General features: G+C 51.1%; 3 protein-coding genes across 3 annotated transcripts in view; 2 read left to right on the top strand and 1 right to left on the bottom strand.

Moving 5' to 3' along the window:
* Positions 1-27027, top strand: part of LOC149364521 (cationic amino acid transporter 2-like) — a 100949-nt gene that overhangs the window by 48041 nt on the left and 25881 nt on the right. The window lies entirely within an intron of this gene.
* Positions 7604-10272, top strand: LOC149364523 (uncharacterized). The gene is made up of 3 exons (XM_089570135.1): positions 7604-7928; positions 8906-9156; positions 9819-10272. The coding sequence occupies exons 1-3, from the start codon at positions 7821-7823 to the stop codon at positions 10078-10080; spliced, it is 621 nt and encodes a 206-aa protein (XP_089426261.1). The 5' UTR covers positions 7604-7820; the 3' UTR covers positions 10081-10272.
* On the bottom strand, positions 15569-16456 carry LOC149364522 (uncharacterized). The gene has a single exon (XM_089570134.1). It carries the CDS (start codon positions 16195-16197, stop codon positions 15730-15732), a length of 468 nt encoding a protein of 155 aa, XP_089426260.1. The 5' UTR covers positions 16198-16456; the 3' UTR covers positions 15569-15729.

Here is a 27027-nt window from a genome sequence, read left to right as displayed (position 1 = left end):
GAGTTTAAAACTTGTCCCACTCGTGGTTTCACTGAAGCTCCGCAACGTCCTCATTGAAATGTTTCGAGTACTCTCAAGGCTCAGAAGCTATTCTCAACTAATTAGCTTGTTATGAAGTAAAAATGCTTTTGCTCGCACTATGCTACTGGAAGCTTTGCTAGTTAAACCGCAGCCTTCCACTACAGCTGCACCCTAACCCCAAAGACATATATATATATAACTATTAGTCCTCCCTGCCCCATGCATCAGTTATTTTAAGCGCTTGGTGAACGTTACGTTACGAAGACACCGCTTGCTTGTGTGCGACTACAGACTAGGGACAGAAGTGATCATACGTCATCGTATTAGGGAAAATGGTTGATAGGTCCGCAGTCAAAGCAGTCAACATCATTAGTTATTCGCATAAAGAGCCAAGCACCGCGCCATTCAAACAGCATTTCTGTGTTACTAGTCTGAGCCCATTTATTGTCATGCCAGCCTGATTGATCGCCACAGTCCCGCTCCGTCAAACCATGTGTACTCTCATGCCGAATGCAGTGTTTCTCTGCAGTTTTTTTTTCTTTTTATCAGCAGGGCTTCACTGTGGGAAACCTTTCTCCACACATTTGTTGATCTCCCCGAACACTTAAGCTACAAAGTCCAGTCATTCATCATTCCTTTCAAGTCGCGGAAAGAGTTCTTTTTGACATCCGGAGAAGCGCTGGCTTGTCTCATGAAGCGTCGGTGAAGTCGTGCTCCGTGGCGTTCGGACTGACATTGGCGACTCGGTGGATTTCAGTGCCGCCATCATCCCCGTTGCGCTGGCCGCCTGATCCAAAACGAGGCCGGCACATCTGGAGAGCAAAATTCAGGGGAAGCACTTAAGTCACCTTACGTGCAGCAAGGCGAAAGCCTTTGTGCCATCCTGCTAAGCTTTCTGGAGCGCTTCTCATTCTCAATTGCGTGCATTTGTTTTGTTATGCTCGTTATAACCGATTTCGAGTTACGAAGTACATCTTCGTTATATCTGGTGTGTTCGTTATAACAGATTTCATGTTACGAGATACTACACCCTTGTTTCCAACGTATACAGTGCAAGAGACAAATCGTTAGACACCACTTCAAATGTTCTAGGTCAATTAGATCCGTAATGGACGTTTGAAGTTTCAAGAAATCACGATTTGGGGAACCAAAGGTCGTCGGTGCGAATCCCTGTGATAAGCTGCGCTTTGATTCGCCTAGAAATCGTATGCTCTCTAACGCGCTGGATCGTTCGGTGCCATCCCTAACATTCTAGGTCAGTTAGGTGGTCCACAATCTGTGTACCAATAGTACCACCCACTGGTCCCACCTGAACTCATGACACGCACGAGGGTATATAGGGGAACGAAGGTTGCTGACCCGAAAGACATGGGTTCGATATCGGCTGCGGCGGCTGAATTTCGATGGAGGCGAATTCCTAGAGGCCCGTGTACTGTGCGATGTCAATGCACTTTAAAGAACCCCAGGTGGTCGAAATTCCCGGAGCCCTTCACTACGGCGTCCCTCATAGCCTGAGTCGCTTTGGGAGGTTAAACCCCAAAAAGCAAACAAACGAAGGTACGCGACCGTATGCGGGGTGCCGCGCTGTTGACTAGGTTTGACTGACAGCTCGCATGACCTGGCATGACGTCGACCTGTGACGTCACATGTTTGAGAAGTTCTCGCGGACGGACACGCTAGCGAGTTATGAACCTACAAAGGCTTTCTCTTTAAAATGAAACATCGCTTCTCTTCGTCACCTGCAGTATATGTATCCTCCGCTGGCTTCCGGTGACGCCACCGACAGGCCCACGTCCTCGGTTGGGGGCGTGGTGGCCGCTGTCCTGCTGGTCGACGACCTCTGGGTTGTTCCCGGGACGCGATGTCGTTGCGCACGTCCTCGGCGTTCCGCTTTATCTTGCCGCGGTTGGTGAAGGAGTAGCCGAGGACGCGCGCGCATCCCGAGACAGAGGCGCCGAGGACTGCTACAATCACGTAGAGGTCCTTGCGGTTTGCGAGGACCCCGTTGTGACTGGCCGGTGGCTGGGGCTCCACGCTGGCTCCGTCGGCGAGTCTGGGCGCGTAGTGGCGAATTAGCGCCGCCAATAATGACAGCGGCGACGCTGATGCGACCGTGACCGCTGCCGTCCGTGCTTCTTCTGCTTCTTCCCTCGTTCTTGTCGCCTCTTCGTCTTCGTATGCAGAGAGGCTGTGGAGATCCGAGAAGCGTAGGTTCCGCATAGTTGGCGTTGAGCACAACGTTAGTCCAAGTCGTGTCGAAGTTCCCATGCCTGCGCGATAGGTGTCGAAGACTATTTTAAAGGAGGAAGGCTGAGATTAAAAAGGAAAGCATCTGTTTTGCCTCGATGTTGAGAAGTGAGACAAGCTTAAGACATTTATTGATTCCCAAGGTGATTTTCTATGCTGTTATTCTGTATTCTGAAATTGCTTTCTAAACGGTGTGGTGAGGAAATTTACATAAAAGTTGTTTCACTCCCTTTGAGTTGACAACTTGTAACCCTTTCCCTGAGTCTCGCTTTAAATGTGAAAATCGAACAATTACTTCTAACACTTTTTTATTACCTTCATTTAAAATCACTCAGGTTCACTTTGTCCCTTATGATCCAGGCACATATGGGTCGTTGGGAATGTTCCGCTTGTTACTCGTTTTATTCCTCGTTTTTTTTTTTTTTTTTGTCTGCGTCGTGTGGCGTGCTACGCGCACTACGGCCAACGGTAGCTTTCTTTTCTTTTTTCTTCATCGAGAGGCCCTCCAAAACAGAATTAGACACAATATGTCGGATAGCTATATGGGTGCCTCCCACATTTGTAAGGAATAGCATATAGTCTTCTGCGGTTACAGTCCAGAATTATGGGTTGCAATCAACGGGCCCGGGCCTACCCTGTCGAAGTCTACTTTTACTCTTCCAAGGTCTTTCCAGGATTGTAGCAGATCCGGGAATCCCCCAAGTAGTCTGGCCTCCGAGAATATCGACAGCTTGCTTATTTGGCATGGAATTCATGGTAGTATGAGAAGTGGTTGTCAGGGCCCTATATTCTCCACTACGATGACGATAGCAGAGAATACGCAGGGTTTTTTTTTTTCTAGTCTAAAGAAATTTTCTTGCTCCAGGAGAAAGAGAAAATACTATAATATAGGTCTTGTCCGGGCCTCTGGGTTAATTAAGCCGGTTGAGGCTAGAGTTCGGGGTGGTGTTTGGTTTGGTTTGGTTTATTGGGGTTTAACGTCCTGAAGCGACTCAGGCTATGAGGGACGCCATAGTGAAAGGCTCCGGAAATTTCGACCACCTGGGGTTCTTTAACGTGCACCGACATCGCACAGTACACGGGCCTCTAGTTCGGGGTGGTGTGGGGTGGTTGCTCAGCCCTTAGGTGTCATGGGCGGGGATATCAAGAATAGAGTTGAATGGGCATAGTTAGCCGCTCATTATGCATGTCATAATGCTGCGCCTGTGCGTCCTCCGATAAGTTGAGAACCTCAGAAACGGAAGTCCTGTACATAGAGATACTGCGGAGCATCTATGAAGCTGGCGGCTTTTCCGGAACACAACTGAAGCTCTTTTCATCTTCCTGATTAATTTACAGTACGTGAGGTTCTTAACGTGCTCTGACATCGCACTGCTTACTGGCGTTTCTGTAGATATTTCGCCTCTATCGAAAGAAGTCCGTCGTGGCCAGGAGTGGTGGTGGTGAAAATATTTTAATGAAATAGTTTAGGAGGTTGTAGCGGCGGTTGGAGCTCTCAGTCCGGAACTCCATTGGCGTAGGCTGCTGTCCGGGCTCTTTCGATCAGTTGCTTTTGACTCTTTTCGTCCGAGCTGGCCAGAGCTGCCTCCCACCCCTCCTGCGTTGGCTGGTTATTAACAGTGACCGCCTGATTTCGTTGGCAGGCCCATACCATATGGTACAGGTCCGCCTTCTCCCCGCAGAATTTGCATTGTGAGTCAAATGACTCTGGGTGGCATGTAGTCTTCGTGTGTTGTTGTAAGTGTTGGTCTGTAGCTTTCGGAGGTGTTGTTCCTCCCCTTTATCTGATGAGTATAATAACGATACGTGATGAGTACAACGCACACTAAGTCCGGAATTCTTGGACGTCTATTTAAATTGTGAGGCAACTGTGGAATATTGTAAGTTACGATTATGAAAATATTGAAGGTATTGGTCCATTCTTCCGACGAGTAGCAAAATATTTTTTTTTAATTTTGTCCATTGCTCGCATCGAGTAGTTAAGACTGCCATAGGAAACCAATGGTGAACGTTTCTGCCGGTGGCAAAAACGTTAACAGCAATAAAATGCAAGCCTGCCGAGGGGAGATTTGTACATATATTGATTGTTAAAGCGAAATCTTACGATATATACGAAAAAAATTGCGTTGGCAAGCTATCTCGCGTTCAAAATTCGCCTGTCCGGAATTTCTGGGTATGGGTTGAACGCAGAGTATGTATTGTATGCGACGTTCTGCAGTCAACTGTTCATGAAATAGAAACAAGGCACTCAATCAAAGAACATAAAATAGGTGTTCAAAATATCCACGGCTTGCAGTACAGTCAGCTGGTCCCGTAACTGAACCGTCGCTAACCAGGGGTGGTATTATGCCGGTGTCGCCTTTTGCGACATGTCGCATATGGGCGGGGCCTAAAAAAGTGCTTCAGATGCTCGAAGAAACGGAAAAAGCCGCCGGCACTTTCGTCTGCGGTGCATTCATTCACTCCGAGAAGCGACAATTTACCACTGCTGATCCACTAGCAGCAGTAGTTTCGTATCTTTTATAGCAAGAATATTTGCCATCACATGACGTCTAATGTTCAAAAAAACATTTGCAAATTTAATATAAACTCGCTTTACTTCATTTAAGTCTATAAAACACCGCGAAAAAGCTCCAAATCTATTTTTCTTTCGTTCCGGACGGTTGTGCTAGGTTTCGGCTGCGTTTCGGGCCGTTGCAGACGGTAGCAGTGTAGCTGGAGGTCCCATTAGGCTTGCGCGCTCCAGAATCGAGAGCGTATCTAAAAAACTAGGCTGAATTGCAGCTTAAACTTTATCGTCGAAGCAAGGTAAGTCATCGCGAAAAGTAACAACACCAGTAGTTGCCGGTAAACATGCCGACCGGAATCGCAAGGACTGCTGAATTGGCTGAAGCGGGCGGCTCTCGCTTGAAAGGACGTCGCCATGTTTTCACGCCAAGGGCGCAAAAGCCACAACTGCCGATTGCGTTCGTACGCTAACGGTAGCCCGTCGCCCGCGCGAATCGCTTCAGCGCATTCCGTTGTTCGACTAAGCGTAGTAAATTGGGGCGACGTCACGATGACGCAGCAGGAAGGCGGGTCCGTGTCGTCACGCCGCCGTCACCGCGGCTCGAGCCAATCATCGAAGAGCGAATGCGACATGTCGCAAAAGGCGACACCGGGAGAATACCACCCCAGGTGCTCCGAGATGAGGTGCAGGGATTAGGACGCAGTGGGGTACATGTTACCTCCATTGCAAGATACAGTGCTCCAGGTTCTCGTACGGGGGAGGGCAGTTTGTCCAGAAAGAATCGGAACAGACTCGTTAAAGGTGTAGCGTGGCGACGTCAGCAGATGAAGGTGGCGTTAAGGAAGATGTTGAAGAAGTACAGAGCTGTTTGTAGTCAGCTTTGATTAATTGTTTGCATATTAAACTCTGAACACTGAACTTTGCGCTTTGTCGAATGACCTGTGCAGGTTGTGCCGCCCGACGCATGGATAATCCTTGAGCCAACACGAATATGCACAAGCATTGTACCTCGCTACCTTGACCTCGTACCTTGCTACTTTAATCTCGTACACAGCCTGGTAACACAAATGTGCGCGGTCATCCCATATGGCCTTGCCACTCATTCGCACGGTTAGATGGCTCACTCATTGATGAACCGTATTTTGGCGATTCTATTCCGACTGTCAAAAGCGAGTGGCTATATGGTGCGCGCTATGCGGTGCCGCGATATCGCGCTTGCATCTTGTGCGTCAAAGCTTCTGAAGTTGAGATATGTCGTCCTGTCGCCTTCCTAGAGGACGCTTATTCTGCCGACAAGTGGCAACTCAAGTAGAGCAGCCGCTGGTGTTACGCCAGGCTGTAGATCTGCCTGCAATAATCCAGTACGTACTCAATAGAAACTGGGTACTCGAATTTATTTGCAAACTTTAAAGGAGAAAGCGGTGAAGCGTCACTTATATCTCGTCTTCGCCGGACTCTATTGGCGGAGTCTCTTCTCCACACACCTTCTCAAAGAACCAGCACTGATGGACAGCAGCAGTCCACCAAAGGCTGCGCGCTTCGCTCTATCGAGAAAAAAAGGAGTGCTGTCCTTGTTCAAGCAGCCTCGGCGTACCCGTTCGCCGTAGCGCTCGAGCTCGTGTTGGCGGCAGCGCTGGAGCTCATCGTCTCTTCAACACTGGCAGCTGCAGGGACCGCTATACCCACGGTCCCGGCACGCAAGTCTGTGTCCCGGTTCTCCGCACTGGACGCCTCTTGTCGCGCCACTTCAGCGAGCTTGCCCTTGGCGGCCTCGCTGAACAGTACGCCGCCTCCCCTTGACATTCCCGTATTCTGACTGCCAGCTGCCTCAGCCACTGGGGTGTTCATGCCGGCCGAGAGGCCACCGGTAGCGCGCTGCCCGGCACCACCGTACCCGCTCTTCTTTCGTTCCGCAACCTTGGCCCGGGAGACGATGTAGTTGCGCACTTCTTCGGCGTTCTGCCTGAGGCTGTTGTAGTTGGTGAACGAGTAAGCGAGGACAGTCACGCATCCCAGGACGGACGCGCTTAGTACGGCGACGATGACGTAGAGGCTCTCGCGGCTGACGAGCACCACCGGGACGCTGATCTCCGCGTCCAATTCGGACGACTCCATGCCGCGTGTCCGGGTAATGCAGGCTGGTCAACGGGATCACAGCGATGAAAATGGCGGCGCACCGAACGACAGCTGGTGCACGAGCTGCGCCTCCTTGCTTCTTTGCCTTCTAGCCTTCGTTTTGTTGTTGCCAGATGTATAGCGGAGCTCGTGCCTACATCTCTCTTTTCTACGTTGTTGTTGTTGTTGCCTTAGTGGCATGGCACATACCCACGACGGGGGATTGGCCAGGGTTCTACGTTACAGTTGCTTCATAATCATCGGCTTCTTTTGCCTTTAGTATGTGCAGGTGAATAGCAACCTTTGCCTTCCGATTCTTGGCCGATCCCCCAGTGTGGGTATGTGCCATCTTTTCAAAGGCTAACAACAACGACAACAACATAATCCTCGACAAAGTACTACCTCGGCCGCGTTGTCAGCCATATTGTTTGGAACCAATTTAAACGTTTTGGGTCGTTTCGTCAATCAATCCCTCTACTCAGGCTACGCGCCCACTATGCTTAGAGAAACGACTTTCTCGATTTGATGCCTTTTCCTGGTGTGAACAAGCCACAGCGATAAGTGTACCGTAACCCTGTACGTCTCTCCTTTCCAGCGCATTCAGTGTCAGGCCAAAATGTACAAAATGGCAAGAGACGGCAGATTCTCGAGGTTGTCCTTTTCTCTGTCCTTATGTCCCTTGTGGCTCGGCAGGTAAACGCAGGAGGTTTATGTGACGATATCCGCTACGACACTTTTGACCCATACAGTTCCTTATAAAGGCACCGCTCTTTAAAAAAAGAACAATAACAACAACAACAACTTGCAGGATTGCAACCTTTTCGGTCTCTGTGCGAGGAATAATGAGCGAAGAAGGAAGAGGAAGCGGCTTTCTCCCCGTCGTCTCCCTCAAACCCAGCGTGCATCTCAGGCCGGAGGGGCAAGTAATATGACGACCAGCCCGCGCATCACCAGCCGCAGTGGGAGCGGCGGCAGCGCTGGACCCACGATTGGGGGCAGGCGCACCCACTTCCGGGAGTCCCAGCAGGCCACCCAGGTGACACACACGCGGCCGCGCTGTGCCCGTCCTGATGACCCTGCCGCCACTTGGGATTCGGGAGTGTTGGCCGTCCCTTTAGCGCTTACCGATGTAACCGCCCGCTGATGGCTTACTGTGCAGGCGATGTTAGCCGACGCAATCCTGCGCCATCAAATCTTTTTTTGTTTTTGTTTCTTTCTGGACATAAAGATGGCATAGCGAGAGGACAAGGCGTACTCCCTGTCCTGGCTACGACTAGTGTAATAAAGTGCTACCTTGCTCATTCTACAAGCTTTCTGGGAGCTCGCTACCCAAGAATTGAGCGGTGGTGTGGCTCAGTGGTTATGGCGCTCGGCTCTTAAACCAAAAGACGTGGGTTCGATTCCGGTCGTGGCTATCGAATTTCGATGGAGACGAAATTCTAGATGCCCGTGTACTGTGCGTTGTCAGTGCATGTTAAAGAACCCCTAGTGGTCGAAATTTCCGAAGCCCTTCACTACGGCGTCCCTCATAGCCTAAGTCGCTTTGGGACGTTAAACCTCCGTAAAACCATAACTACTGGTCTTATAGCTCGACGTTTAGCCCGTTTTAATCCCCTTGCCAACTCCGTCAGTCGTGTCGTCCTGGCGATGCATCCCCAAGAAAAAGAGATCGCAGACATTTCACTCTCTTCTGTGGGAACGAAGAGGTGGAAATGACTGCTGCTTCACATATTCTTGATGATCTCTGCCGGTGTCCGCTGCTCTGTCCGTGCTCGCCGCGTTGCTTGATTTTAATAACTGGAACTATTCCTCGTACTTCTTTTCCAACACAATGTTTTACCTCCTACCTCGAAAGAAACGCCGTGCAGTGTACCCTAGCCGACATGGACGAAAACGTTCCAGCCCTGAGCACTTTCTGTATGCGCTCAGACTGACATCTCTGGGCGCCTCCAACTCGCAGCACTTGCGCATATCCCACTGAGTGCCACCCGAACGCACCTCTGCCGGTCGCAGGGTACGCCTCGGGACATGTACGACAGCCTGTTGAGCGACGTGAACAAGCGCGAGACGTCCAAGAGCAAGCCGTCCATCGCGTTCACCGCGCCGCACGATAACATGGACTCGCCGTTCGGCTCGCTCGACGAGTTCAGGGACTTCATGTACAGCTACTACACCGAGGGACAGTCCATGATCGCCCACATGCGCGACCGCGTGCCCCGGGACCTGCCCGAGGTCGCTCAGCTGCTGGAGGCCTCCTTCAAGAGGTACACACCTACTGCGCCGTCAGACGCGACTTCTGACACATTTTGCAGAGGTAGTACAAAATGAACGAATGTTTTGCGCATGCATAGTTACAGGAACATATAAACAACCTGTAATCAACGTGCGGCCCTAGAAATTTTCGCAAACTATTCAAGCGATACGACGACACCAGTCATTATGGTGGTTAGGTACTGCAGCTTTCACTTTGTCATTGCTGTACTCATTCTTAGTATAACTCTAATTAGCTCACGCTTAAAGTAATATCAGTAGCTTAGTGACAACCCTCCAAACACACCGCCTGTACATTTTGCCATACCGCAGGATGCAAAGATGCTCTATGGTGCTTAACCCTTTCTCCCCTCGCTACCCCTCTTTTCCTAGGTGTTATGCACGACAAGAGAAACGGAGAAACTGTAGAAAATAAATAAAGGAAAAGACACTACACAGGTTATCGCGTCATAGCTTTTATCATATGCCATGATAAAAGGGTACGGTGTTAAAGGTGTTTCGTTTCTTCAGCAGGCTTTATCTGTCCCGGTATGTTGCGAACTGACCTACTATTCAGCCTTGTTGAGAAGCTAAAGATAGACGCGAATGCAGTGACCGCGAGGGCACGACAATGTACATGTGGATCGGGTTGGACTCTAATTCTGCGCAAGCGCAGGTACGTGATGCTGAAGTTGGAGCTGGACTGCTACTTCTCGACGGTGGTGAACTACAGCGCGGAGCGCATCTCTAAGGATGACCTGCGCTACTGGCCCAACCACATCCTCAAGAACATGGACGAGAACATGAGCTGGATCATGGAGCTCATCCGGCGCAAGCCCAGTCTCTCTGAGTTCTACAACGATACCATGGAACAGCTCAAGCTGCTCCTCTACCAGATGCGCTCGGCCACACAGCTCTATGACTGGCAGTCCTTCTGAGCCCCACGGACCTCGCCCCTGGACGTCTCCGCCACCGCCGCTCAGTGGCTCGAGCACTGAGAATTAAAGGCAGCTTGGCCTCGGGCTTTCTGCAGTCACATATCTATTTGTAGACGTCTGTAGACACTGCAGTGAAGTACACGTCTCACCAGCAGACTCAGAGGTCAGAGGCGTTGGTGGGCGGAATGGAGCTTCCCTCCATCAGGCCCTTGTTCAAAAGCATGTGCTTCAAGAAGCACCTTCTCTTTTCTACGATTCACCACTAGTAGACTAGTATCATAACAACATACATGTACAAAGAGAGAAATCTCACCTACTTCGCACCATCTTCCAGGGCAAAGAAGTCCCTGCAGCACAGCTGTTTATTGTAGAACAGCGGATATTATAGTGTCACAGCAATTGAAGACGCACCCAAAGAAGGCACAGCACTCGCCAGTTGGGACAGAGTGCGCCGATCAAACTCCGCAACAAGACTTAACGCCGTCTCAGCAGCCGAAGATAAATATTGGGCCTACACCGTGTACGAATACACCGATGAATACCGGAGGGATCAAAACGTTGATATGAAGCTTGCTAGATGAACGGGCAGGATGCGTAGACCCTCAAGAACTTCCCTTCATGCTTTACGAAGGCGAACAAATTATGCCTTTTCTTGTTTCAAACTCTGCAGCTCAACAGCAGATAGATTAGACGTCGTGTAGTTAGGCGGACACTGCAGCTTCAGCCTGTAGGCGGCCAAATGTCTGAGCACAAACACAAACCACCAAGAAAGGGAGACAAAATAGCAGGACATACGCTCATCACTAATTGGTTTAATCAAAGAAAAATATGTTTTTCAAACACTTGCGCTACAGTGCAACTAGTGGTAGCGAGAACTTCTCCCGTCGTTTTTTCTTCGTTTTTCCCCCCCCCCCCCCCCCCCCTTCGTTCTTGTTCGAGCTGTCGCATATTTTCCCCAAACATAACCCAGAAAGCTTTGCTCAAGTATCTTTAGCGCATACCTGTCGTTATATAACGGGGTTCTCTGACCAGTTCCAATGCTCGTAATTTTCAAACCTTGAAGCGCTTTTAGCTATCATAGTCACAACCTTGTCTAGTTCGCTTACATGCCTTGATAAAAAAAATAGCAGTGACTTAGCTCTGCTATATGTAGCGTGAGGTATTGGTGCAAGCTTGTTGTTAATAACTTCGCCCCCCCCCCCCCCCCTGTTAAACCTTGAAATTCCGGTACGCGTAACTATGACTAAATTAAAGACGCGACAATGTGCAGTATCAATTGTGAAGTGTTTATTTATTTCTCATGGTTTCTCTTGTTCTCCTCGTTGGTGAAGCCATAGGCCGTCGGCTTCGCTGAAGCCATAGGCTGTCGGCGTTCGTTGTGTTCATTGGCGTTGGCGTTGACAACGTTTTACACTCCGATCATTTTAAGGAAAGTAAGTGCGCATAATGGCTCTCTGGGTCAGTGGACGCCTGAAACGTGCTTATATAAGTGCACGGGGTTATGAGAGAGAGAGAGATATGGGCTTCAGGCACTGACAAGGTTGTGCCAGAAACGCGGTGCTGAAGCCATAGGCCATCGGCGTTCATTGTGTTGGCGTTTTTCCTCCATGGAACACGGCGCAGTAGCTGTTGTTGTTGTTGCGACTGAGAGAAGGATGAAAAGGAAATTCCACGGGCCTGCCAACTGACTCAAGCCGAGCCACCACCGCTGCCACATGCAGATAGAGGAGAGTTAAAACATAAGAGGAAAGAGTGAAAGAAAAGAAAAGACGCGCGTCGCAACAACAGCGTCCGCCTGGCTGAGAAAACCGGATAAGCGGCCGTATAAGCGCCGGATAAGCGCCTCCTCGTCGCCACCTCCCTGCTATAGTGCCTAGAATTATTCTAGGCACTATAGTAGTGACGTCACAGCTCCTCGCGCATGCACAGTATGGCCGAGCAAGAGAGCACACGAAACGGCGAGACTGTGGCCAATCTAGCTCACGCTATAAAATAGCCTAAAGAGAGAGAGAAAAGCATTTCCCGAGGCACACAGCAAGCTGAGCCACGGCCGGACTGAATGCAGCGGCGCGCGCCGTCACATTTAGTCCGGCCGTGGCTGAACACTCCCATTTCAGACATTCATATACACGTTGTTCGTCCATATATCGCGTGTTGCGTAAATCAGAGAAAATCGAAAAAACATTATCTCGGCCTAACCGCACGTTTCTTTGGTCTCAAATTTCGCACAGAGGTTGCATTTGGCGGTCAGTTTTGTTTTATAACACATTTAGGCGGGGTACTTGCCTGATTCGGTCAGAATTATTTGGAAATCCCCATTGTCTGCGGCAACGGGGAACCAAAACCGAAAGACTTCTCAGCAGTGGTACCTGTAGCGCCATCTCGTACCAACCGGAGAAACCCAGCTGTGCTAAATTGGTGAGCAAATCATCTTTGCTTGGTGCTGTCTGCTGCGAAGCAGCGCGAGACATCACTGAAAATGCGGTCGTACAGCGATCAAGAGGAGGCCATGGCCGTGACTTTGATGCGAGTCCAAGTCCTCCTACGCCGCCCTCCCCAGTACAGGGCTCGTTTCTCCGGCAACTGCGAGATGGCGCCACGGGCATGCCACGGGTACCAGCGCTGCGAAGTCTTTCTGTTCTGGCTTTCCGTCGCCGCAGACAATGAGGATTTCCAAATAATTCTGACCGAATCAGGCAAGTACCCCACCTAAATGTGGTATAAAACAAAACTGACCGCCAAATGCAACCTCTGTGCAAAACTTGAGCCTGAACAAACGTGTGGTTAGGCCGAGAGAATTTTTTTTTTCGATTTTCTCTGATTTACGCAACAGTCGGTATAATACTCATTGGCCGACCTCAGTGTGACGCCAGTTTTCCCGACAACATTCCGGGTGGTGTCATACGATCTCTCGTAGCATATAGCTGACATGTGCTGTTTGAGGAGGCTAACTTGCGACAGGGATCGGAACTGACGACATATGCACCTGCAAGCGTATGCCGCCTCCCCAGATTTCACCTTTGTGTACTGTGCGATGTCAGTGCACGCTAAAGAACCCCAGGTTGTCGAAATTTCCGGAGACCTTCACTACGGCGTCCCTCATTGCCTGAGTGCTCGCTTGATGAAGTAGGTACCCAGTAAAGAGGCATCGCAGGATACTGTAGGACCATAATGATGGAGAGGCATCAAATCTGGCCAGAAAAGGCAAAGACAGGTTCGTCGAGTGAAGACATTACAAGAGAATCCGTCTAAGCCAAAGACAAAGCTCCAGGAAAGCTGGCAGAGTTTGTTCCGTTCTCTGGGACAGTTACAGTTTACTTCATTCTAGCATCGCGTCCAACGATCTGCACACGTCCTATTTTTTGCTAGGTATGCCACAGGTCCTTACCTCGCATAATGCCAGCAGATTCTTGTTGTGAAAGCGGCGTGCATGCATGGTGTGTTGATTATTATTATGAAAAAAAAAGCTGCGCTAATCGCTCGAGATTCTGTTTGTGGTGCCTCGTCTTTCTGATCTGTGGTAGTGCCAAAATATGATTATATTGTTCAAAGCAGAAAAGACTGGCCGAGCACTGACACGCTCGGCCACGCTGACAACGATCTTTGTGAGGTGTGTGTATATGCTTTTGCGCCGTCGTTGAGGTTGAGGAGACGCGGTTGAGGTATCCACCGTAATGTGAGACAGTTACTGGGCATTTCCTTTCCTCAAGAAACGATTTTCGTATCACAATTGTGACACATCCGTTAGTCGTACACGCTTGCGGGCGGTGTCGAACGCTTGCTCGTTGCATACAGCATAGGAGGTATAGTGAACTAGAAGTATTCTAGTTCACTATAATAGGAGGCTAGCTCGCGACACGTACTCGAACCGAGTGTTTCAATCGGACCTTTATGTGTTCAGCGTTTGCGCAATCAGCGTTTACGCGTCCTCATTTCTCAGAACGCAACTTGCATGAAAAGTGAAAAAATTTGGAGGACACTTAACACTTCGAGCCGCCGCGGTGGCTCAGTGGTTATGGCGCTCGGCTAGACACGAAAGACGCGGTTCGGTCCCGGCCGCGGCGGTAGAATTTCGATGGAGGCTAGAGTCCCGTGTACTGTACGATGTCAGTGCACGTTAAAGAACCCCAGACGGTCGAAATATCCGGAGCCCTCCACTACGGCGTCTCTCATAGCCTGAGCCGCTTTGGGACGTTAAACCCCCCATTAACCAAACCAAACCATCTATTTCTCCGACCGAAACGCTACCTTCGTCAAAATCAAGACGTTGCAGACGACTATCGCAAGTGGTCTCAAAATAATCGCTTTATCGCGAACTTTTGCCGCTTTTTAAGCGAGGCTTGTTTGCACTCCTTTTCATAACTTTCTTTCCCTTTTTCATTATGCCTAATGGCAAACAACTCAACTAAAAAAAAAAGAACTGTTAGTGGAGTGTTTCTTGAAGAAGGAATATGTGTGAAAAATAAGTTGTCTGTAATTGTACATACATGTCTTGCTCGTATTCTTTGCCTGAATCTATCGAAAAGCTGAAACAGCTGATGAGCGGCGCTCAAATTTCGGATTAGGATAAACGTAATCGTCGGCAATTTTTTTTTTCAACTACGTCTGAGCCGCAAGTGGTGTACTTGGTGGAAATTATAGTGTTCATTATAGTGGAAATCATGCTTGCGTTTCCAGATGCGCGGATGTGGCTCGGATAGAAAAATTTTTCACATTTATGACCTGTCGGTAGCAGCGCGCTCCGGTTTTTTTGTTTATTTGCAGTTTTCGATGTTTCTAGCACCGTGTAGCCCACTCCCCGCTGTGCGCATGCAGTTTAATAAGTGGAGCTATGTTCCCTAAATACATTACCGGAGCTGTCTCCCTCAATGCATTACACAATGACATTAGGCTCGGCGAGAATTCTATACCATGTTTCTGTGCACGGAAGATGGCCAATCGCTGACCTTCATGAAAACAACAGTGGGCCAAAACTAAAAAATAATGCCTTATGGTTGTGTTTATTGGGTTTAACGTCCCAAAGCGACTCAGGCTATGAGAGACGCCGTAGTGAAGGGCTCCAGATATTTCGACCACCTGTGGTTCTTTAACATGCACTCACATCGCATAGTACATAGCCCTCTACAATTTCGCCTCCATCGCAATTCAGCCGCCGCGGCCTTATGTAAAAATGCCTTATATACTTAAGCGCGAATATTGCACTGGTATATTTCACTTTCCCTGCCAAGGGGCACGGGACTGGTGCGTTATCTCACACGGTTAATTTGCATCTGCAAAGCGTCCTCAGTAATCTCAAACCGGCTTCGTTATCTCGCTATTTGCAACGTTTCTTTTTTTTTTCTTACGTGAAACTGACCGCGACTCTGCAGGCACAAGAGGCACCGTATCAGTGTGGGCAGAGAAAAACAAACAAAAAAAATCTTGCCTAGCCCGCCAAAGAGAGGCGCCATCGCCAGTGTTATCACACAATCGAAGCCGCACACACGAATACGAATAATACTTCTATATTTTCACGTTACAAATACTGGCCAAAGATCTTTCAGGCCAAAAGACTACGTCATCGTCCTTTCTCAACAACCCAGGTCGCTCTCGGTGCATGCTGCACGGGGATTTCGCTCGCGACCAGCACCCTGGTGGCACTCTTCTGCTTCAAAAAATATCCGGGCCGATGTTATCCAAGGGTGTCATGACTCTGGTGCCATTCCTCTGATGGTCGGCCGCATTGTGCCGGGACGCTATGTAGCTACGCACTTCATCGGCGTTCCGCTCCAGCTTGCCGTTGTTGGTGGGCGAGTAGGCCAGCACACACGCGCAACCCAGGATGGAAACGCCCAGCATGGCGACGATCACGTAGAGGCCCGTCCGGTTGTTGAGCCTCGCTGGAAGGTTCACCTGCGTCTGCACCTCGGCGTCCATGCTGCCTCCCGTGCTAACGCTCACGACGTCGGCGTTCCGCTTCAGCTTGCCGTGGTTGGTGGGCGAGTAGGTCAGCATACGCGCGCAACTCAGGATGGAAACGCCCAGTACAGCGGCGACCACGTGAAGGCCAGTCCGGTTGTTGAGCCTCGCTGGAAGGTTCGCCGGCGTCTGCAGCTCGGCGTCCATGCTGCCGTCCATCCCGACACCGGCGAGCCTGGACCCACCGCCGGGTGATATTGAGGCGTCGGACAAGAGCTGCGGTGGAAGCCGCGACCGTCGCCTTCATGGACGCTTCTTGTCGTTCGTCGTCGTCGTTTGCTCTTCCTCTCGATCTCGTGCAGCTGAGAACGACACCGACGTCACGTAGTGACTGTGTTACGCAGAGTGAAAGTTTCCTTGGAAGAAACCGCACGACTGACAGCTAAGAGAGCGCCCTCTGGTTGACAAGCGTAGAATGCTGTCGACTATGGACGCGGCGCTTCTGTATATCGAGAGCAGCGCCCTCACGGTACAGCCCACGGCGCCACAGAACGTGTCACTGCGCCCGTGTGGTGGTGGCGCCGTCGGCTGTACCGTGAGGGCGCTGCTCTCGCAGTAGAGTAGCTCTAGAGTTACTGTATATGCAACCAAATGCTACCTTTGGTAGCATATACTGTAACTCCAAGTAGCCCCGACCCGCCGCCCCGCCGCGGTGGCTCAGTGCTTAGGGAGCTCGGCTACTGAGCAGGTGTACCCGTGTTCGTACGCGACCGCGGTAGCATCGTTTGGATGGAGGCTTGGAATTGTAGAAGAATAGCTTGTTGGTCCAGGTGGTGCAGTTGCATAGTGCATCCTGTTGGTTTCTCTGGCCGGTTAAAGAACCCCAGGTGGTCGAAATTATTCCGGTGCCCTACACTACGGCACCTTTTGAAGCGTAAGCTTCACTACGCCAGTAAAGTCAAGGGCACCGTGTCTGAAGATTTCACCTTCATTTGACCTTCAGATAAAGCACAGGAAAGAAAAGGAGCATAACTGCCCCCCCCCCCTCCCCCCTCGGGACAGTGCACACCTTAGCTGCGTTTTAAGCTACGAACCCGATGAAGAGCGGGAGCTTCGAAATGAAAGAAAAGGGGCATAACTGGCCCCCTGGGACAGTGGACACCTCAGTCGTGATTTAGTTACCTGGCAGTAGTGACAGATGTGCGCTGCATACATCAGCACTGACAACATTGTGGTAGAACGTGCCACTGAAGCCATATGCCGTCAACGTCCAATGTTTTAGAGCGTAGCTCCTTGGCGCCCGTTCCTGCGCTTCGTTGCGTCGCCGTTGTCCGTTGTAACCACCAGTGGACACCTTAGTCACTCTTAAAGCTGCGAAACCAATGGAGCGGGAGCTTGGAAAGCAAAGCAAAGGTGCATAACTGCCCTCTTGGAACAGTGGACACCTCAATCGTGCTTTAAGCCACGTGGCGGTAGTGACAGATAAGCCCTGTTCGCTGTCTGAAAAATTTTGTTATTGTTACAAAATAGGGAGGGAGTTTGAGGTACCCCGGAAAGGGCCACCTCTCACAAGCACATAGGTGCGCTCCTCAGTACAGCAGCCCATTGGCGACCGCTGCAGCTCGGGCGCGCTGAATGCGTTGGCATTGACAACGTTGTGCCATTTTAAGGAAAGTGCGCATTACGCTCCTTGTGTCAGTGGACGCTTGAATCACGCTTATAGGTACGTGGGGTGATAAGAGAGGGATGTGGGCTGCAGGCATTGACAACGTTGTGCCACAAACGCGGCGCTGAAATTCGGTTTGTTGGTTGGTTTATGGGGTTTTAACGTCCCAAAGCGACTAAGGCTATGAGAGACGCCGTAGTGGAGGGCTCCGGAAATTTCGACCACCTGGGGGTCTTTAACCTGCACTGACATCGCACAGTACACAGGCCTCTAGAATCTCTGCTCCAAAGAAATTAAACCGCCGCGGCCGGGATCGAACTCGCGTCTTTCGGGTCAGCAGCCGAGCACCATAACCACTGAGCCACCGCGGCGGCTGAAATTCGGTGTCCGTTGTGTTCATTGGCGTTCGCGTTGACAACTTTTTACACTCCGATCATTTTAAGAGAAGGAAATGCGCATAACTGGCTCACTGGTACGGTGGACCCCTGAATCGCGCTTATAGGTAAGTGGGGTGATGAGAGAGAGATCTGGGCTGTAGGCATTGACAACTTTGTGCCAGAAACGCGGCGCTGAAGCCATAGGCCGTCGGCGTTCATTGTGTTCATGGGTGTTGGCGTTGACAACGTTTTTCACTCCGATCATTTTAAGGAAAGGAAGTGCGCATAATTGGCTCCATGGGCCGATGGACACTTGAATCGCGCTTACAGGTACATGCGGTGATGAGAGAGAGATGTGAGCTGCATGCGTTAGCGCTGACATCGGTGAGCGCACTCTCGCGATCAACCATTAAAAGCCACCTGCCAGGGTGGCAGGGGACTTCGATGTAGATATAAAGGCAAACAGGAATTTCATACCCCTTAAGCGGGAGAACATCCCGTTCTTCTCGCTTGTAACGCCTCCGACGGCTCTGACAATTTCGCGAAATACTTGCATAGACCTCGTCTTTGAGAACCAGGCATTGGTGAAGCAAGTGGAGCATATATTAAGGCGAAAGCCTTTAATGTCTCATCGTTGTAAGCAGCAGTTGTCGACAGAAATGTCACGCTTTTCAGTTGGTCGAAACGGTCGTGACGTCACAGTGCGCGAATTTCAAACGGGGCCAATTGTACTTTGGCTAGTAACCAGGCAACCAATTGAAGGGATCGTACAGTGATGCTCCAAGTAAGTGGGACTGAGCTTAGTTAATTGCTTAATTACTCAATTAGCCTAATTAACTTCTCTGTTCAGGCCATATAAATAAATAAAACAGAGTAAGAAATTGGTCGAGCTCGGGAATCGAACCCCGGTCTTCGGAGTGCGAGACGAGCATGCTATCCACTCCGCCATGCCAGCTCGATGGTTTGGGAAGAACAAAGGTGCGTCTAGTGAATACGGTGTCTTCGCTCACTCCCATCCTCCTCCCTTCCCTTCTGGCGAGGTTTAGGTGTCCACCGAGATATGCGAGACATATACATTTCCTTTCCTCAAAAACCAATTTACCGCCGAGCGAGGCATAGAACCGAATGGGCGATGGGGTTGCAAGACGCTGTCGCGTTCCACTCTTAGAGGCGAAGCTTAACATCTTAACCACACATCAGTTACCGCACTTAAGGTCAAAAAAGTGCCCCCCTGAGTTTTGACGGGTGTCCACCGAGATATGTGAGACAGTTACTGCGTAATTTCCTTTCCTCAAATACAATTTTCATTTTCTTCATTACGGGCCATCTTTGTCTTTCTTCTTCCACTCCCACTTCCTCCCTTCCTCTACGGTGCAGTTCAGGTGTCCACCGAGATGACAGAGAATTACTGCGCCCTTGCCTTTCTTCAAAAAGCGTTCAAAGGGCAAGGCATCGCGCAGACCGGGTGGTGGCGTTCCGTGGACTCCCTGGCAGCGCTACAACACGCTGCCGCGTTCCACTCCTAAAGGCGAAGCTTAAGCGTCATTAATTAGCAGTTAATTAGTATTCAGGCACATTTCAGTAAATAACCATTAATAAGTGATTTGTCGTTACTTAGTAATTAGTACTCAATTACATGTGACGCCACCAGTGCCACAGAAGCAGCGAAAGTGGTGCGGAAAACGCTTTCGCCTCTACGCACTTTAGACAGTCAAAGTGCCCCCTGAATTTTTCATCTATTTCTCCGACCACAAAGCTTCCTTCACGAGAACCAAGAACTGTTAGTACAGTGTTTCTTGAAGAAGGAAAATGTGTGAAAAATAAGTTGTCTGTAATCATACCAACATGTCTTGCTAGAATTCTTTGCCTCAATCTATCGAAAAGCTGAAACAGCTGATGAGCTGCGCTAAAATTTCGCATTAGGAAGTAACATAATCGTCGGCAATTTTTTAGACTCCGATTTTTAAGGAAAGGAAATGCGCATAACTGGCTCCCTGGGCCAGTGGATTTAGGGTGGTGACAGATGTGGGCTGCACGCGTTAGAACTGATAACGTTGTGGCAGACACACGGAACTCCCAAAGCGACTCAGGCTTTGAGGGACGCCGTAGTGAAGGGCTCCGGAAATTTCGACCGCCTGGGATTCTTTAACGTGCACTCACATCGCACAGTACACAGGCCTCTAGAATTTCGCCTCCATAGAAATTCAGCCGCCGCGGCCGGGATCGAACACGCGTCATTGCTCACTTTCTCGCAGTATGGGCATACCCACATGCTCTAAAGAAATATGGATGGTTGGGCCCGTCTTTCGGGTCAGCAGCCGAGCAGCATAACCACCGAGCCACCGCGGCGGCCTGACTGCAGTAACGTTGACAGGGTGGCCGCGCTGCTTATCTAGTGTGCGGCACATACACTACGTTACGGACGCCAAGCCGCGTATAGTTTGTTGTCCCGATGCGCCATAGCTCTCTCTCTCTATAACCAGGTTCAGCACCAGTTAAACCGCAGCTCATTTTTTCTTCCTTTCTTCTTCCACTCCCTCCTTTACCCTTTCTCTTACGGCGTGGTTCGGGTGTCCAGCGAGATATGTGAGACAGTTACTGCGCCACTTCCATTACTGAAAAAAAAATAAAAATTTCAATTTGTCCAACGGTCAAGGCGTCGCGCCGAACAGGCGATGGCGTTCTGTGAACTACCTGGCAGCGCTGCCGCACCTTGACGTGGAGGAAATCGGGATGAATTGGAATGGGCTGGATGGCCCCGCTCGCTGAATTGCTGCTCGAGCTAAGGCGTGCGCACTTTAATTTCCCTCTAGTACCTCGTGACCAGGGGTCCACGTAAACTGGCGGAATTTACTGACGGGGTTGGGTACCCATGAGCCGAGCGACAAAGTCAGCAAATGCGAACGAGTGGCATTTGTCAAAACTTCTACCCCATGCATGTGAACTTGCGTCTGGCCGGAGAGTCGCTTTACAAAAAGAAAAAGCACCTTTTATTTTCGCTATAGTTTATGATCATTTGAGGGCAATGCAAAGGATGAAAAAGTAGGCTGACGTGAAAAGCTATCCCTGTTGAAAAAGTCCCGTGTTCTATATGGCACACATATTAATTCACCCCAGGTGGTCGAAATTTCCGTAGCCCTTCACTACGGCGTCCCTCATAACCCGAGTCGCTTTGGGACGTTAAATCCCCATAAAACACAAAAAACACGCATCCACTCTTAAAGGCGAAGATTAAGTTTCGTTTATATGGGTTTAATGTCCCGAAGCAATTCAGGCCATGAGGGACGCCGTAGTGAAGGGCTCCGGAATTTTCGACCACCTGGGTTCTTTACCGTGCACTAACATCGCACAGTACAAGGGCCTCTTAATTCGGCCGCCGTGGCCGGGACTGAACCCGCGTCTTTAGGGTCATCAGCCGAGCGCCATAACCACTGAGCCACCGCGGCAGCTCGAAGTTTTAAGTGTCCTCCAAGTTTTTTCACTTTACCTGCCAGGGGGCACGGGACTGGTGCGTTGATCTCACACGGATGGTTTGCATCTGCACAGCGTTCTTAGTAACCTCAAACCGGCTTCGTTATCTCGCTATTCACAACGCCCTTTTTTTACGTTGAACCGACCGCGCTACTGTATGCGGAAGAGGCACCAACAGGCGCCATCGCCAATAATATTATCACATAATGGAAGCCGTATACACAAATACGAATAATACTTCTATATTTTCCCGTTAAAAATACTGGCCGGAGATCTTTCAGGCCAAAAGAGCAGGTCAGCGTCCTCACTCAACAACCCTGGTCGCGCTACCGTGTGTGCTGCACAGGTTTTTCTTTCGCGGCAAGCACTCTGGTGGCACTCTTCTGCTTCAAAATATATCCAGGCGGATGTACTACGAGCATGTCCTGACAACGGTGCCAGTCATCTGACGGTCGCCCACATTGTCCCGTGACGCTATGTAGTTACGCACGTCATCGGCGTTCCGCTCCAGCTTCCCGTGAACAGTGGGCGAGTAGGTCAGTTTGCACGCACAACCGGGGATGGAAACGCCCAGCACGGCGGCGATCACGTAAAGGCCCGCCGGTACCGGCGTCTGCAGCTCGGCGTCCATGCTGCCTACCGTGCTGACGCTCACGACGTCCGCGTTCCGCTTCAGATTGCCGTGGATGATGGGCGAGTAGGTAACCGTACACGTGCAACCCAGGATGGAAACGCCTAGCACGGCGGCGATCACGTAAAGGCCCGCCCGGTTGTTGAGCTTCGCTGGAAGGTTTACCGGCGTCTGCAGCTCGGCGTCCATGCTGCCTACCGTGCTGACGCTCACGACGTCCGGGTTCCGTTTCAGCTTGCCGTGAATGATGGGCGAGTACGTAACCATACACGTGCAACCCAGGATGGAAACGCCCAGCACGGCGGCGATCACGTAAAGGCCCGCCCGGTTGTTGAGCTTCGCTGGAAGGTTTACCGGCGTCTGCAGCTCGGCGTCCATGCTGCCTACCGTGCTGACGCTCACGACGTCCGGGTTCCGTTTCAGCTTGCCGTGAATGATGGGCGAGTACGTAACCATACACGTGCAACCCAGGATGGAAACGCCCAGCACGGCGGCGATCACGTAAAGGCCCGCCCGGTTGTTGAGCCTCGCTGGAAGGTTTACCGGCGTCTGCAGCTCGGCGTCCATGTTGCCGTCCATCCCAACACCGGCGAGCCTGGATCTGCCACCGGGTTATACTGAGGCGTCGAATGAGAGCTGCGGTGGAAGCCGGGACCGTCACCGTCATGGAAGCTTCTTGTCGTTCGTTGTCGCCTACTGCTCCTCCCTTCGATCTCGGGCAGCTGAGAACGACACTGACGTCATCAGTGACACTCTCATGCAGAGTGAAAGTTTTCTTAGCAAAAACCGCACGACTGACAGCTAAAAGAGCGCCCTCTGGGTGACAAACGTAGCATGCTGTCGGCCTAGCAGCGCCCTCACGGTACTGCAACCCACGGCGCCACAGAACGTGTCACTGCGCTCGTGGGGTAGTGGCGCCGTGGGCTGTAGTGTGAGGGCGCTGCTCTCGCAATAGAGTAGCCCCGACCTGCCGACCCGCCGCGGCGGCTCAGCTGTTAGTGCGCTCGCCGCTCGGCTACTGAGCCGGTGTACCCGGGTTCGACCCCAATCGCGGTGGCAGCGCAAAACGCACCCGTGTGTGCTGTGCGGTTCAGTGCACGTTGAAGATCCCCGGGTGGTTGAAATTATTCCGGAAACCTCCACTAAAGCACCGCTTTCTTCCTTCTCTCCCTCCTTTATCGATTCCCTTACGGCGCGGTTCAAGTGTCCATCGAGATGTGAGGCAGATACTGCGCCATTTCCTTTCCTCAAAAAACAATTATTTATTTTATATGTCGTCCAGTCCTCCAGGAACATCCTTTCCTCTGTGCAATGTCTCTGACGATGCTGCTCGATCGGCTCACGATACAACCAACATTGTCCGCATACCACTGACAAGAGCTGACGCAACAAGGCACCTTCAACTGCTCGCCCGAAACCTGACTGTAACGTCGTGGTCTGCCCCTGGAGGTTGGACACCCCGCTCGCATCACTTCAACCTCTTGCTCCAACATCATATACCATTCGGCCTCCCCCGCGGTGATACTACGCTGTTGTGCCGCCTGTGGCTGGGAGTGGCGTTCACAAACGCCTATTCCCATCTCATCGCAATGGCTGACTCTCCTGCGTGCGACCAATGCGGTTGTGACGAAACGATCAGCCACCTCCTCTGTGACTGCCCTCGTTTTGAGCGAGAGCGCGGTTTACTAAGTGCTTCTCTGCTCCGCTTGGACTCACGTCCTTTAACAGAGTCTAACGTCTGGGGCCTTGGACACAACCTTCCAGACAACGGAAAGCGGTGAAAGCGCTCCTGAATTTCTTAAGGGGCTCGGGGTTGCATTCCCGCCCATAATCTAAGTTTTCAGTGCGCGCCCTCTGTCCCTGTGACATAGTGGTCGCTGGACACTTAGAAAACTCATTTCCTTGCCGCTATTTTTCCTTTTTTCCCCTTTGTTCCCCTCCCCAAGTGTAGGGTAGTCAACTGGGCATCGCCTGGTTAACCTCCCTGCCTTTCCGTCCTTTTCTCTCTCTCTCTCTCTCTCTCTCTCTGGATGCACGGACGCTGGTACGACACAGTGGCGCGAGCAGTCGGGCGAGTCTAGGACCCGGACACGCAACTTCGCTGTGTGAACCGGGGTGCCAGTACCATGGCCCAACGTGGCGTGGACACATGCGCGTAATGTGAGGGCTGTGCGGTTTCCCTGAGACCTTGCACGGTCCAAACTCGCTTGCATAATAGTTTTCCATCCATCTAGCGGTCGCGGTGTCGTATGCATAGCACGCCAACCGCAGCTTCGTTCGCTTGCGAACTGCTGGGCTTCCGTTGAGCATTCTTTTGCTGACGCGATCAGTGGGCGTTTGTTCGACTCCCATAAAACGGACTGCGTCCCGCCGAAGTACAGTGGCGCCGTTCGTAAACTACCCGAAGTCTGTCTGAGAGAGTCCCTCAGCTCCAAACAATGAATATGAGGTGAATTTATTATTATACTCGACCGGCGATCCAGGCGCAGTCATATTTCATGGAGGCAGGGGTGCTGGCATGACGAAGAGTATTTGGCGGCGCTTATTCGCTAAGGGCAAGCAGCGGACAATTTTCCGTCAGTAGAGAAGCAATGACACCAGCCGGAGGGGCGTCCGAAGACGATGAACTCATGGCCCGCGGTTTTCGAATACACGATGGAGGCCACGGTTGCATAGGACCTCGCCACAGGCAGCGCCGAGTGACGCCTCGTGCTTAGCAGCCACAGCGGAGGAGTCAACGCTCTGCGCCATTCCTTGCGTTCGGCTCCTTACTATCCGAAGTCGATGATGTCACAATAAAAAATGTCCATGCACGCATTGACTGGGAGTCGTCTCTCGCTGTAGGTTTCATCGTTATCAGCCCGAATACGCCCACTCCAGGACAAAGGCCTCTCACATCTCTCCAATCATCCCTGTTCTATGCCACCCGCGGTCACCTTATCCCGTCTAACGCAAGTATAGTCTAATTATAACGGCCTTACTGCACTGCTGCTCATGACGTGACACACGTGTTTGCGCCCCACGAAAGCAAGATCGTATTGCCGTCACGTCAGGAGAAGAGACGTTTATTGCATAGTGGCTGGATTAATGAAGAGACATGTAATGACTATCTTAGAGCTAAGTACAAAAAAGTACCAAATATTCACGTCATGAGTCAAAGCCTTTCTTACGTCAATAAACCGGTGGAGCCGAAATAACGACACTAGAGGCCATTTTTTTTTTAACGCGAATTTATTATCGTCCTTTGCTCCAGGAACGCCTTTTCTTTGTGCGATGTGTCTGGAAGCAGGGACGCTGGTAGGACGCAAAACTACTTGAAGGCGCATGGTCTCCAGAAAAGTGATCAGACTGCGCCCAGTCGAAGGACAGGGGCGCCGTCGTAGGGAGCGTGAAGACTATATGAGCAGCCAGAGTCCCTTTGCGCCGGACACCGTGCATGTTGAACATGAGGCGACTGTTTTTGTCGTAGCCCGCGACTCTCCGGGGTCGATCACGTTCCATGGAGGCAGGGACGCTGGCACGATGAACGGTATTTGAGGGCGCTCAGCCGCCACGGAAATCCAGCGGTCAGTTTTCCGTCAACGGAGACGCAGTGACGCCACCCGGAAGGGCACCCGAAGAGTCGAACCCATAGCCCGCAGCTTTCGAATCGATGGTAAAGGCTACGGTTGCATACGTGCTCGCCGTAGGCCTTGCCGTAGGCCTCGCCGAGAGACGCCTCGTGCTTATCCGCCTCTACGGAGGAGTCGTCAACGCTCTGGGCCATTCCGACGTAACATGCGTTCGGCTCCTTACTGTCCACCTTGGGCTTTGTCGGCCGCGCCAGTCCTGCCACCAGTTCAGCTCCACTGCTGGTAGGCCGCCTTGTCCCTGGACGCGATGTAGGTGCGCACGTCGTCGGCGTTCCGCTCCAGCTTGCCGTAGTCGGTGGGCGAGAATGGAAACGCCCAGCACGGCGACGATCACGTAAAGGCCCTCCCGGTTGGCAAGTGGCGCCCGGTGCTTCTCCAGCGTCTCCAGTTCCGCGTCCGAGCTGCTCTCCGCAGTGATTCCGCCGAGCACTGGTGTGCCATCGGGCGATGTTGGTGCGTCGAGCGAGAGCTGCGGTGGACGCCACAACCGCCGCCATCGTGTTGTTGTTGTTGTTGTAGCCTACGACAGAATGGCACATACCCACTCTGGGGGATCGGCCAAGAATCGGGTGGACGCTACTTCTTTTGCGTCTGCCTCTTCCTTTGCTACTTCTTTTGTACTTGGACCGATGGGGGCGACACAGTGGTGAACGGAGGATTTTTTCCGCGATGAAAGTTTCCGCAATATAAATCACAAGACGGATATCTAGAAGCGTTTTTTGCTTGATAAAGCTTGGATGGCGCTGTTTCTGAATACAGAGCTACTCGAATGAGAGAGCAGCACCTTTAAACCGCGTAGTGGCGCGCCGCGTCACTGCGCTCACGTGACCACCAGACACATCAGTGTAGGCGAAACGCACGCCTCACGTCTGCCAACCAAGGCAGTAATGCGGTATGCATGTTGCGGGGGGGGAGGGGAGGGGGGGGGGGGGGTAATGCGGTATGCAAGGCGGTATGCATGTTGTGGGGAGGATGACGATGTTTTCAATATGCACAGCTTTGATTAGCTAAAGTGGTATATGTTATTCCTTTCACAAAGAAGACGTTATGTGGGTGCTTTTGCTGGGATTGACGACATCGACGGCTATAGTTGACTACGGTAACCGTAAAAGAAAAGAAAATGTATTGCAGTCTGCCTTGAATATGCTCATGAAGGGTGGATTGCTTCTGTTGTAATCTCACGGCGTTCATGCAGCAACGCCATTAAATTTGCTTACAATTTTGGGCCAAGCTAATAAATTTATGCCAGTTCAGTCTAATGAAAATATAGAT

This window comes from Amblyomma mixtum, chromosome 2 (genome assembly GCF_055824585.1).
Source record: "Amblyomma mixtum isolate Tamu chromosome 2, ASM5582458v1, whole genome shotgun sequence".
In the NCBI taxonomy this organism is placed as follows: domain Eukaryota; kingdom Metazoa; phylum Arthropoda; class Arachnida; order Ixodida; family Ixodidae; genus Amblyomma; species Amblyomma mixtum.
This window is presented reverse-complemented; position numbering and strand designations above follow the sequence as displayed.

Bases quoted from the DNA above. Each gene is read 5' to 3' on its own strand.
- LOC149364523 (XM_089570135.1), top strand. From the start codon at position 7,821: ATGACGACCAGCCCGCGCATCACCAGCCGCAGTGGGAGCGGCGGCAGC. The intron at 7,929-8,905 runs GTGACACACACG...TGCCGGTCGCAG, and splicing joins AGTCCCAGCAGGCCACCCAG to GGTACGCCTCGGGACATGTA. The intron at 9,157-9,818 runs GTACACACCTAC...GCGCAAGCGCAG, and splicing joins CTGGAGGCCTCCTTCAAGAG to GTACGTGATGCTGAAGTTGG.
- LOC149364522 (XM_089570134.1), bottom strand. From the start codon at position 16,197: ATGGACGGCAGCATGGACGCCGAGCTGCAGACGCCGGCGAACCTTCCA.